At 38.8% G+C, this 14,076-nt stretch overlaps 1 protein-coding gene across 1 annotated transcript in view; it reads left to right on the forward strand.

The window, feature by feature from the left end:
• The window catches only part of ITGBL1 (integrin subunit beta like 1), a 225,319-nt gene that overhangs the window by 96,308 nt on the left and 114,935 nt on the right, over positions 1 to 14,076 (forward strand). Inside the window, exons 3-5 of the mRNA XM_003789634.2 lie at positions 707 to 853; positions 8,456 to 8,578; positions 12,282 to 12,422. Of these exons, the coding sequence (XP_003789682.1) occupies positions 707 to 853; positions 8,456 to 8,578; positions 12,282 to 12,422 (411 nt within the window). The remainder of the gene's footprint in view (positions 1 to 706; positions 854 to 8,455; positions 8,579 to 12,281; positions 12,423 to 14,076) is intronic.

Raw genomic sequence — 14,076 nt, forward strand, 5'->3', positions numbered from 1 at the left:
ATTGCAGTTCTCATTGTTGTTTAGCTGGCCCAGGCTGGGTTTGAACCTGCCAGCCTTAGTGTATGTGGCCGACACCATCCCCCTGTGCTACAGACGCTGAGCCTATTAGTAGGTTTTAGCAGGTCTTAATACAGTTACTGATCACAAAAATAAAAACAGCATTGCCATCAAGCAAAATAACTATTGAGAGCATTAAAGATTGAGAAGTTTCTGTGGAAGCAGATGAATATAAAACAAAATATAGACCTATTTTTAATGTTAGTCTTATCCCAAGATGATATTTTATATTTCTGTAAAATTTCATTACATGTTTAATTCAAGTAAACATACGGCCAACGTTTAGCTGAGTGGAGCTTCCTGTAACCTGCCCTACCCCAGATTGTGGCTTTATGTGTTATAAGGTACAGGTAAGGAGAAGCAATCTCTGCTGGGCTTTTCTTCTCTTAAATGACGAGGGTGGAACTTTCTTTTCTTTTACAGTGCTGAATTTTCTGACCATGTAATTTATTAGATTTTTGATGTATTACCTTTATAAATTAATTTGATGGTTTTTACAATCATTTATCAAAGTTGATTGTTCAAATGAAATTCTCGTATTCCATATTCCATCCTACTATGTATAATAGCACTACACACTAGCCACTGTGATACCCATGTGTTTGAATTTATTACAGCGCAGTCTAAGTGGATGTTGTTCAATCCTCAGGCCATGGGGAGTGTGACTGTGGCAAGTGCAAATGTGACGAGGGATGGTCTGGAGACGCCTGCCAATACCCAACTCACTGTGACCTGACAAAGAAGAAAAGTAACCAGATGTGTAAGAATTCTCAAGATGTCGTCTGCTCGAACGCAGGTAAGAATGACCTGCATAGCCTCTGAAAATTCTTAAGTGAAATAATTAAATTTTGTTTGTAATAGAAATAGGTAGGCATGGAGAAATGTTGAAGGGAGTGAGACTACATTCGAGTATATTTTTTAGAAGTAAAATTTGGATAAATCAATAGAAACAAAATTTCATCTTGCTGGGACTGGCAAGTTGGAGACTCTCCAGCTGCTCCAAATGCCTCTCCTAGCAGGATATTCAATGGAAACAGCACCCCAGCCACATTGTATGAATTGGGAGCCACGATTTTGAATACTATATTACATCTTTAAAAATGGATTTATATAAACTGACTTAATTATTTTCTGTTACAGAACAAGGATGCTTTGAATTAATACCGTCACATCAAATAGAACCAAATCTTTTTAATTGGATAGATGTTAAGAAGTTCTGGTTACAAAGCTCATTGCAGAATATAGTGACAGCAAGATTTTGTGTTTGAACTTTTTTTTCTACATTTCACAGAAATCATTTAAAATTATGTCTTAAAAAATTACAGAGATGCTTTAAAAATTAGTTAGCAAAACCATATAAAATAAAACAGTTGCACTTTGGGATTCAATGACATTTAGCTGGTGTTACTATAATTACTCTTTTAACATTTGGCCTCAGAGTCACGTGCAGCCTCAGAGTCAGTGCCTCAGCTGTGATCCAACATGAACATCCCGAGGGGAAAGTGGTAAATGTCAGTGCTTGCATCCTACACCAGAGGTTTCTGTTTGGCGGTGTGGTCTGGACTTCTGTGGTCCTTCAGAGTGGTTCTACTGTGGGTCTGGAACTCGGTTCATTGCCTTACACACTAACGGTGCACTTTGGACTGCCTGAGCGAATATCTGCCCTCCTAAACCTTGCCTGATCTGCAGGGCCCTTCTACAGCCAGAACCAGGACTTTTCCACAGTCTGATGGTGACAAATACCCTGTGGAGATTAAACTCAGCCAGGGTGCTTTGCTTATAGCAGTTAGGCCCACGCCCAGAGAGGTGTGAGCTGATGGGCAGGAAACCAAGACGACTGGTCTTAGCAGGCAGGTCACGTTCTGGGTGTGTGATGTCCTTCTCACTTCCAGCACTTCACACTTTCCTTCCTCTCAGGAGGGTTTCTCCACCTCCAGTTTGTAACCGTCACCCTGCAAACACACACACACACACACACACACACACGTGCACACACCTCCCCCATAGCCTCTTTCACCTTGAAAGTCATTCCTTTCAAACTTCTTTCAGTAGCGAGACGTGAATTCTGTTTTGGATTTGAATTCTCTGTTTTTAGATTTACTTATTGCTTGTGAATAAAATCCAGATATTTAAAAAATAATATGTTATAAACCAAAAAGAGTTAATTTAGGAATCCAAAGGTGTTTCAGCATTAAGGAATCTAATCAGATACTTCACCACATTAAGATACCACGAAGGAGAAAATATGTTTGATAAAGTACAAAACACACTGACCCATTTCTGTGATATTTGTATTCTCTTCTGACATTGATACAATCATTTACTCTATCATTTATAGTCTAATTTTGTCGAGGGACCCAGTAGTGGTCTTTACAGTAAGTATCCCCCCTTCTTAGAGGATCCAGTCTATGGAAAATGTTGTGTTTAGTTTTTATCTCTCTTTAGCCTCTTAGTCTGGACCATTTTCACAGTTTTATTTCAAAGTTAAAATGCTAGGTTTTAGCATTAAAACTTTTCAATAAAATTGTCCCAACCTTTTTCAGAAAAATAAAATGTTGCGTTAGATTTATCTGATGCCTCTTTATGATAAGATGCATATTATACATTCTTAGGTAAAATAACAGATAGATGATTCTGTGGACTCAAGACGCTCTCTCTGGGAGGACATGATAGCCGTCTGCTCTCATTGGTGAGGTCAGTTTCGACCAGCTGGCCATGGTGTTGTCTGATGTCTCAATTCTGTTATTACTGATTTACGCTTTTCACAAATAAGCAGTCTATGAGGAAACACTTGAAAGCTTTTTTATATGTATTCTGTTTCTCATAAAATTACCCTGCCTTTATCATCCATTGATGACTTCTCTGATCTAGTATTCACAATGATAATTTTAAGATGATGATTTATGAGCTCCAATATTCATTCCATATTTTACCAGTTGACACTCAGTGTTCTACCACAAATGAGAATTCTCTTTCATTTACCAATTATTGGATATTTCATTTGCTTAATGATTTATTATCAGTCTGGAACCCCAGTTCCTATTATTTCCAGGATGTATTATTCATTTCGGGACAGCGGAGCCTCTTCAGCATGACTTTTGTGTCCTTGTGACGTGTCTCCGTTGTTTCTGTTTGCTTCATTTTTAACAGTCTTTACTTTTTTGCATAACAAAATATTCCAGGGTCTTGTACTTGCTTTGCCACAGCTTTGGAATCAGCCACTTCTCCAAAGATCCTTGATTCCTTTCAGTGAATAATGATGTTAGGATAAAAATTGTAAAGCACTGGGGATGTTTGCTTCTACTGGAGTGTATTTACTTCTTGTCTCTTTCCTCAGACAGACTAGTATGAAAATGTAAACAGAGGCATTCTCTCTCTCTCTCTCTCTCTCTCTATATATATATATATATATATATACATAATATTTATTTTTTTAAGGAGTTTATTTGAGTAAACAATAATTCATGAATTGGGCGGCTCTAAACTGGAAGAGGTCTCTCCACTAAGAGAATGCAAAAGGATACTTTTATAAGATGAACTCTAAAGTAAAGCAAAGAAAAATATTTGATGGATGGCTGTTGTAAAGTTGATCTATTCTGTAGGAACATCTATAGTTATATGAATTTATTGATTGCTTGAACCTAAGTTCTCTTTTTCTTTACTATATAGGCATTTATAAGAAGTGGATCAAGTAAATTTCACTTTTTTTTTTTTGCAAATCAAACAAGGTTGTGATCACTTATGAAGCCTAACTGGCATGATCTGCTCAAGGAATTCATTCTTCAGAGGATTGAGAATTGTAGTCAAATGCTATGTTCATAAGCTACTTGGATTTCTTTTATTTTCTCCTCTTTTAGTGTGGTTATGGTTCTCATTTGAAGTACAGTTGAGATGATTTATTTTAGATTGCTTTCAGTTTTAGGTTTTTTAACCCTTCCTCATCTTCTTCTATATAATTATACTATACAATGTGAAGAAAAGTAACATGCTTGCAAAGTTAAACCCAGGCAAGAACGCACGCCCCGAGAATCATCACTGTCATCCTTCCACCTTCCACCTGCTTACCCTCAACCTCATAGGTAACCACCTGGGCTTATTTCTACCTTATCTGTGTCTGTTTCTTTATAAAGGTTATATGTGTGTGTTGTTATTTTTTATTTATTGTTAGTGCAAATGGTAGTACACTATCTATGTTTTGCCACATTCTGCCTTTGCCACTCAATATTATGTATCTGGAATTCACTCCATATCAGTTGACATAAATCTTTCTCATTCTTTTTCCAAAAGCACAGTACTGAATTCCATGCATGTGATATATTTTATTCAACCTCGTATGCTTGAGCATTTAGACCATTTCCAATATTTTGAACTTGCAAATTGCAATGCGCAAAATGATCTGGTGCATATGTATTTTTGTATTTTTGGAGATGTATCCTCAGGGTAAATTACCAGAGGTGAGATTCTTGTGCAAAAGTTAAGTTCATACTCAGTATTACATTTCATCTTTTCTTTCTCACTCTCATCTCAGTATCTAAGCCTTTTACGGTTTACTTTGGCAACCTCATTTTTACCTTTTTAAAAATATTTAGAGACAGAATCTCACTCTGTGACTCTGGGGTTGAGTGCTGTGGCATCATCCTAGCTCACAGCAGCCTCAAACTCCTGAGCTCAAGAGATCCTCCTGCCTCAACTGCCCATGTAGCTGTAACTACAGGCACCTGCCACCACTTCTGGCTAATTTTTTTATTTTCAGTAGAAATGGGGTCTCATTCTTGCTCATGCTGGTCTTGAACTCTGGAGTTCAAGCAGTCTACCCTCCTCGGCTTCCCAGAGGGCTAGGATTATAGGTGTGACCCACTGCGCCTGCCTCACTTTCCTTTTAATACTTATTCCCAACAGCCTAATTGAGAACTGTTGCCCCCAAATTGCAGTAGCCCAGCATTAGCCTTTGAGTTCTTTCTTTCATATCACATTGTGATTTCCTGGGAATGGCTGGGAGCAGAAGGGGAAGATGAGGTAGATGGGGTACAGGGAGTGTGGCATAAGGCTGAAGGGCAGGATGAGTTAGAGCTGAAACTCACTCAGTGGGGGCCCAGAGAGGTGAGGCTCAGCATGCACCCCAGCATCCCTGCACAGGGGTACAGGCTGGTGTACAAGTCTGGTAAGTCATCCTGGAAAGAGTCTGCAATCTTAGGCACTGTGAAAAATCAGAGCTAAAATAATCTAGCACAAAGCTAAAGGCCAGTCCCAGAGACTAAGATAACTGGCACCCGAGAAGGAGGAGCAGCGTGACACAGCATGAGCACAGGAGTCTGGCACTGTCGCCTGGGCTTCCATATGACATGTCTTGGAGGCTCAGTTGTGAATTCTACCGATGGCTGAGACAGGAAGTCTCTGAGCTGCTGTAAACTTCCCGTATCCGCCAGGAATGGTTCCGAGGTGTGGATGGAGTGAGCCTGCTGTTGGGGACATCAGTGAGGAACTGCACAATTCAGAGGCAGAGACTGTTCCTTCCCATCTTTTCTGACAAAAAGAAAAACAAAAAAAAAATTCCGAAGAACCTCCAAAACAAAAATCCTATAAAAACACTTCTGCATATACAACCCTAACCAAGTTGCTCTCTCCTCGGAAACCATAAAAGGTTCTTGGTCTTCCACCAAATAAAATTTAAATTCCTATAAACTGCATTACCATATTCTGACCCTTTCCTATCTACCTTCAACCTAAACTCAAGCCAGAGATCACTGTTCTTTAATTTTCCATCCTTATTCCTTATCCTGAGTTTTCTTTCTTGACATCAAAAGTCTCTTCTTCATCTCCACTTGTTGGAATTCTATTCATATGCCAGATAAACCTCAATAGTTTTCACCTTCACTTTGTCTTTCATTCATAAACCCAAAATGAGGTTTAAAATTTTTACATAGCATTTGCCATGGAACAGATGCCTTTGTATCCTGTGTCTTCTGGTTACGTATAATTTATGTGGCAAGAGGTATATAAAGTGTGTGTGTAAAATCAAAAAACGTGTGCACAGAGGCATTCACAACGTATTTGTGGGCAGTGTTATAGAAAGTGTATTGATTATCTATCTCTTTCTTCCTGGTCTATGATTTCTTTAATTTTCACCATCTCATTATTCCTAATACCATCTGGTTCTTTGACAGTAACCTATTACGTAACAGGACAGTTAAATAACTGGATCCATGAGGGGCAGAAGGAATAGATGTGAAAAGAAAAAAGAAGAGTGTTAATTGGAGAACAAAATTCAGATGAACCAGTAGCATGAACTGTAGCATTTGGTTTCAAGTAATAAGAGAATGATACTAAATAAAAGTGACATTCACAAGAGCATTCTTAAGGTGGAAAAACAAGCTCAAATTCTGCAAAACTGTGAGAAAAACTTGTATAGGTAATAACAAATTGCAAGAGATCTGGGTAATGGAATCATGCAAAAGGTAACAAAATAAGGACATTGTCTGGGTCCATAAGTATAAGGTGAGTTTGGAGAAAATATTTGGAAATATGACTAACATACTCCACATCTTAATAGGAGAAGAGAAAGAACCCAAAATTTTCTGAAAGTCTACCATGCACTAAGCCCAGCAGTGTTTCTAGAAAAAACATAGGTGATACATTTATCACTTGGTCCTTACAGAAGTCCTATGAAGTAAGAGATTATCTGTGGATATGGAATCTGAGAGTTAGAGATGAAATTAATGACCTCAAAAATGCATAGCTAGTGAGGACTAAACCTGGGCTCAGCTACACGGCTGCCTTAGTCGGAAATCCACGCTCTCCAGTGCACCACACACAGAATGCCGTAGCCAGCAGCCTAAGCCAAATATCAGGACATGTTGGTCCCTTCTCCTCCTGCACCTCTCACCCCGTCAGGAGCCAGGTGCGGTCCCCTCCTCCAGAGAACATCCCCACACATATTTGCTTCTTTCTGTGTTCACTGCCATCGTCTATCTCAGCCTCTATCTTCGTTCCTGCAGACAAATGTAGCAGCCTCTTTACTCATTTCCTTATCTCACACTTGCTTCATTTCACTTATTCTCTGCATGGCAGCCACAGTAATCTGGTAAAAAAAAAAACCCATACCGGATCATGTGATCCTTTTGCTGAGCGCACCTCTTTGTCTCCTAATCATTCTTAAGGTTGGAAATCTTTTACATGACCTGTAAGATGTCTGTAAACTGCACACACCCTTGTTGCTTTATTTATTTCAGACCTTTTCTCATGTTACTTGTATACTTCAGTCCTGTTTGATTTTTGTCCCTTTTCTGTCCCTTTTTGTCACAGAGCTTGTGCAGTTGTCCCTTGCTGGCTGTGAGCCTGCTCACCGTGTCCCCTCTCTTGGCCATGCTCTTCTCACTTGGCTTTCACTTCCTCAGAGACTCTGTCTCTGACCCCCAGGTCTCTGGGAAATCCCTTGGCTAGGTGCTTCTGCAACACTTTGCACTTCTGTATTTTATCACCTTGCTTTTACTTAAACAAAACTGTGAGAGGAAGATTATGGCCGGCTTGAACCCCTGTTGGATTTTCAGATTCTGGAGGGGGGGTTCTGGTGAGTGATCAAGCCTTGATTGCTGTGATGATGAGTTAAAACCTCAAAAATATTCCTTAGAAAGGAAGTTCCTCAAGTGACTTTTCTACCCCTCAACATTATTTAAATGCAATATTACTTTCAGCTAACTCACTCTTGGGGATGTAATAAAACCATGACTTGGATGAATATATGGCCAGTGGTAGAATAGATGACTTCAGAACCTCTTTGTCACTGTCAGGTCCCTTGATACTCTGGTGAGTTTCCAGGACTCAAGACCTAAGAAAACCCAGTCTGGTCCCATTGTTACAAGAACACGTCTATGAAGACCAGCTAATGCTGACAATGAGAAATTATCTAAGGCACATGGGTTTTTCATTTATGCATTTGATAACAAATTGTTTCTACCAATATTCATTATATAAATATTATGTCCAAACAATGTGCAAAGCGTTGAGTAAATACTGGTGAGGAAGATAACCAAGTTTATTTCCCTCACAAAGCCTAGAATTTTCTGCTTTAATTCACTGCAGACTCAGCTGCAATCAGAAGATATTCACTGGTTGCATTGGTTGGATGGACACGTACCAAACATAGTAGCTTTGTACTTGGAGAGGTCGAATTTACATTCATTAAACTTTTAGAGATCAATAATAATAGCTGTGTGTTATAATTGCTATGCTATAATAATCTCAGGAAAGAATAGCTTGTTCCCTACCTCGTCAAACCCACAGAGATACATAACTAGAATATTAAATCAATTTAAATTATCTACCCTCTTGAAACAGGATAAAAATTCATTGGTGATAATTTATATGCATGTTTGATCTTTTCTTTGTTTTAATGGTTTAGGTACATGTCACTGCGGCAGGTGTAAGTGTGATAATTCAGATGGAAAAGGACTCGTTTATGGTAAATTTTGTGAGTGTGATGATAGAGAATGCATAGACGATGAAACAGAAGAAATATGTGGAGGTATGTATATTGACTCTGCAGAAATTAATTTAAAAGTATTTGCTTTTATTATTTCATTGTGCTTTCATCTCTGTATGAATCTCTGCTCTAGGTGTACTAATTCAATTTAAACCTATGCTTGTTTGGAAAATACTTCACATAAGGAGAATTAGACTGAGGCATTAAGAGTGGACTGATACTTCTTGAATGCAAGACCAAATTGTCCCCACAGGAGAGCCTTATCATTGTGGCAACAGGCCAACTGCATTGCTCTGAAGCGGTCCTGGAATGCCGCCTTCTCTGCTCAGCTCAGCTGCTTTTATCTGGTCTTTTTTTTCCTACTCTTTTAGCTGTATGTTTTAATTTTAGTCTTCCTCCCCTTTCTAAACCACATACCTTTAGATAATCTCCTGCCCTACTTGGGACGTTGAAGGCCAGTGGGGTTATTAGCCTAGAGTTTACGTCCTCCCTCCTCACAGACTCTACCCTTCAGTAACATTTTTGGTGACGTTTTCTATATAGCACTGTCACTTCCTCCATTTTTCTCTTGTACCGCTTTTTGTGTGTTTGACGGTACCAAGTACTGCTGCAAGGGCTTTAGGTTATTGTGTTAAGTTTCATAAATCACTCTAGGGTAGGAATTATTTTTATGCACAGAGACAGATGTGGGAACTGGGACTTGGAAAAATTAGGTAACTTACCCTGGGTCACTGCACAAATCATGGTAGAATTTAGACTTGTGACTGTCTGACACCAAAGACCGTGTTGCTGCCCCCAACCACTCACAACTGAGTCGGTGTCAGGGAGTTTGGAGCTCTGTGAGGAGAGTCTGTTCTCACCACCAATGTTTTCTTTTCTTTTCTTTACTGAACTACAAGCCCAGCCATGCCCAGAATTTCAATTTGCAACCTTCACTAATACTAGAAAAGGAAAGCAGTGGAAATCACCTAAATTCTGTTTAGGTGAATTCGTCTCTGAATTTATATTTCACTCATATTTGACAAGAAACCTGTCCGTGGACATCTGTCCTCCCTTTGGAAAGACTAGTTTTAGAAAAGTATTTCCCTAGAAGAAATGGGGGCAGATCAGGCCAGGAGGAACCAGAGGACCCTGAAAAAGTGTCACCAGGATATGACAAGTTGTCCCTTTGATTAGATTTCTGTAGCTTTGATGTCTGCAGTCATCCAGATACTCTTATTTTAGGCCAACTCAATTCTTTCTCCTTGGTCTTCTAGCTGCACAGTGCACCACCATAAAGCAAACACAAAAATCTTCTATTCATTTTTCCAAGCCAGTAACCTAAGCTAGGTGCTACTCCGACAATTTTTTTCTAAAGGGCTCAGTCCAGATCGATTAGTTGAATCCACCCACAAATATTACGTATTTGTCCTCTTGATGGTTCATTTCTAATTATCACAGATTAAGAAAGAGGAAGGGAACATTCTTTGGAGCCATTGTGTTCTGTAACATACCACCAAGGCAAAGTCTATTTGCATTTATAAATATAAAAAATTAGCTTCAAAGAACAGTGAATGTATTACTCTCAAAATTTCTACTTATTATTTCCATTTGAGGATTAAGCAATTTCATGGAGCAAAGTCTGACCAAGGACACCAGCACTCCAGTAAATACCCTTGGGGGTGATATTGCCTTGGTCACCCAAGAATGCATAGACCATGCATTCTCTATGTAAATCTCTAGTCTCTATTCTCTATTGTAAATCTTTCCATGTGTCATTTACATAGAACCAGTCAGTTGAGAGATGATTCTATAGTCCATCAGTGAAGCAATAAAAAAAAAAAGATTTTCTTGCTTTATCAGTTTACTCAGAGCAAAGAATTATGTTTATTGTCTAGAATGTGCATTGTCCTTGTGAAGTGTGCATTCTGACTGAATTATTCAGATGTGTCTTGTCACAATATTGTCATTGGAGTTATATGGATATCTGATTTAATTTTTCATAGCTGCACACTCAATGATTTCCTTGCAAAGTCCTAATTTAATACAGAATTTTATAAATATTCAAAGAATTTGGGTGTGAGCAATGTATATTTGTGATAATTTGTTAATATCACAACATATAGTGTTGATAATTTGTTAATATCACAACATAGTGTTGTTAATATCACAATATCCTTAACATATGTAGCCTGACGTTACAGGGAAACAATAAATTCTCTAGTCTAATAAGTTGACTGATCTTACAAAACCCGACTCCTAGAAAAGGTGATCAGTGCACAGTCTGGCTTCTTTCCAGTGTAGTGTTGAATTCCTGTCGCTTGTGATATAGCACCAGAAAATATTTCTGCTGCGTGCACATGTCAAGATCTTTTTAAGTTAATAAAATGTAGAGATGATATAGTTTTTTAGTGGTAAAATCATTTGATAGTCTTTGCATTTGCTTTAGTAAGCAAATTTAAAACTACAATTTGTTGTAAAAACGGCCATTATCTCTTAGGCTAAGAAGTTATTCACCATGGATACCCCAGGTAGACAGAAAGCATGGCACTGCATGCTCTGGCCTCAGTCCCTTTCTCTGCCTGTCACTACAGCTTTCTTCCTCTTCATCTGTCTGTCTCTGTCTTTCTAATGTACGTCTGCTTGGTGGAAGTCTCCCCTTAGACGTGAATAGTGTAGGAGACCAGAAAGTGCTATTCTGTTTCCTGCTTCTTATGTGAGTTTGACAGGCCCTAATAATGAAAATATGCTACTCGGAGGAAGAAAAATAGCCTCACGATCAGTTTTGCATGGGCCCTCTGGGGATAGGCTATCAGAGAAAAGAGATGAAAGAGCAAAGACTTCAGCCATAAATCTATAAAACACAAACTCCTGCAACACAGGAAGAATAGGTTAAAAACAAAACAGGACAAAGGACATACATTCATGTGTAGGTGACACAATTAACTACAAAGAAGGAAGAGCCAAAGAAGTGAATTTTGGGATAAAGGCATTCCCTGAGGACTCTGTAGGAGGGTTGACAGATGTGAGTGGGGAAGGCAAGGGTGTGACAGTGAGCAGGAACACATCACAGAGAGGCAAGAGTGGAAAGGAGTGACTAGACACACGGTGGGGGTGCCCTTACCTATCATTTGTGCCCCCTTGACAGGTAGAATGGAAATTGATTGTGAGACCAAAGAACCTTGCCATTTTGTTGGTCTAAAGGATGACTAAGCATTTACCAGGCTGAAAACCTCTCTTCCACATGGTGGAACTATAACTGCTTGTGCAACACAGTTGAATGAAAGATGCTCAAAAAAAAATATTGTGTGGTCACTCTGATGTATAGCTAAATAAATATACACTGCTGGTTTCTCAACAGCTGATTTGAAATGAAATATTTGAAATACTAATTTAAGAACTGTCTTTGGGGTGAAGGCTTACATACATTTCAATTGGATGCGCCATTGAGATGGAGAAGTAATAGATTTTAATAGTCTTTCATGTCATTTCTTTTAACAATACTTTATTTCCGTCAGCTCCCTGTCTGGGCAAAGTTAAAGGACACTTTGGTTTAATTTATTTGCATAATTATGCAGGTATAAGCAGAACCTTGTATATGATATTTTTTAGGGGGAAACTGTATAATTTGATTATTTTAAGCAAGGAATATGGAGCTGCTATATTATTTCAAAAGGCAAAAAACGATCACAAAGAGGTAGAAAGTTAATTCTGCTTTTAAAAGTTGCTTTTTTTCCTCACTGTATAAAATTCATTTTGGGTAAAGGCCACGGGAAGTGTTACTGTGGAAACTGTTACTGCGAGGCTGGTTGGCATGGAGATAAATGCGAATTCCAGTGCGATATCACCCCCTGGGAAAGCAAGCGAGGCTGCACATCTCCAGATGGCAAAATCTGCAGTAACAGAGGTGTGTCACTCATACACGCGCTGCGGACTTGGGAGGCAAACAAAGCTCTTAACACTCTTCTCTATTTCCTTCGGTGTGGGAGGAAGTCATCTTTTATTGTCATTTACTTTGATATAAATCAACATCTATGTAAAACAATCAACAATCTTATCTGTCCTATTATTATTGACTAGAAAACAAAAAGGTAAGAAAGTTGCTGTCATGCTTTAAGCTTCACTGAACTAATAGTTAACATAGGGGCTGTAGTGTCTTTGGCGGCCATCCAGAAATAGCACAGTACAGCTAAAAGGCAATTCTTGTAGATACTTCTGTTAAATGTCTCTTGACTAACAGAACCATCTACAGCATGAGCATCTAATTATCCAGACAGCATTCAGAAAACCCTCTTGTCTTAATTATGAGCAAAGTGAAGGCTTGGTTGAAATGCAGAATTGGTATAGACTAATTTAACTTCTACATGCAAGAATAAAAATATGATGTTGGACACAATACCTGTAGAAACTGTATATCAAATGCCCTTATGAAATCTAGGCAGGCCTTACACAGGAATTTAAAAAATACAGGGTCCATGAAGTTCATGTGCCATTTAAAATAAATAATGTGCAACTTAAAATTACACATGAACTTAATGGACTCCCTGTATAATATTACTATTTCTAAAATACAAAGCTAGCTGATTATTGATATCAAGCCCAGTGGTTTAAACACTGTGGAAGAATCTTTGAATACACTGTAATTTTTGCTTTGGCTGCTGTAGTGATAGATAAAAGAGAGCCACACTGGATTTTTCATTGCCTACTTGATGACATAAATAAGTGGCTAGGTTTTCTTCTACAAAATTATAAAAATATAAATAGATAGAAAGCTACATTTTTCATTTCTATAAAGGTTTTTTTTTGTTTGTTTGTTTTTTATTTTTTTTTGGCCGGGCTGGGTTTGAACCCACCACCTCTAGCATATGGGGCCAGTGCCTTACTCCTTTGAACCACAGGCGCCACCCCAGTATGTTGTATTTTAATAGACAATGCTCACACATTGCCTTTTAAGAACTGGCATACAAGAATAAAGTGTGCTGATAGTTCTTTACACGGACAAAAAAGAAAGCAAAAGGCCTGAACTTGGAACAAAAGCCATCAAGTTTTCCTTTATGTGGAAATCTCTGTATCATATGAATTCACTTTTTTTCTTTTAACCTGTAAGGACATGTTTTCTGCTTGAGTCCTTTCATTCAGCAGGGTTCACAGTCTTCCTCTGTGTGAAAGTTGAACTGGGCTCGGATTTGGAGATCTGGCAGAAGCAGGTGGGACACGGCTTGCCTGTGAGAGGCTCATTGTTCTGAGATCCGGAGACATGTGGCAGGACAGTGGTGGGCCCTAGTTGAGTCCCTTTTTCTCAGGAAGTAGTCCTCCCGTGTACTGTTTCTTTATCCTGGCCTCCCTAGGGAGCAGAAGGACACTGGTCTCTGCACATACACCCACCTTATCTTCTGTTCTTGTTCATCTTCAGGGTTGCAGATAGAACCCACTGTCATAGAATAAATGTCCTCTGTAGCCCATGTGGTTCATTCATAGTTTCACATGGGATCACTTGTCACATGACCGAGAAGCCACTGCTTCATCAGCTCAGCATGGCTGGTGGTCTCTGACCCCTCCTC

Source organism: Otolemur garnettii, unplaced genomic scaffold (genome assembly GCF_000181295.1).
Source record: "Otolemur garnettii isolate 467f Iridium unplaced genomic scaffold, OtoGar3 scaffold00034, whole genome shotgun sequence".
NCBI classification, from domain to species: Eukaryota; Metazoa; Chordata; class Mammalia; order Primates; family Galagidae; genus Otolemur; species Otolemur garnettii.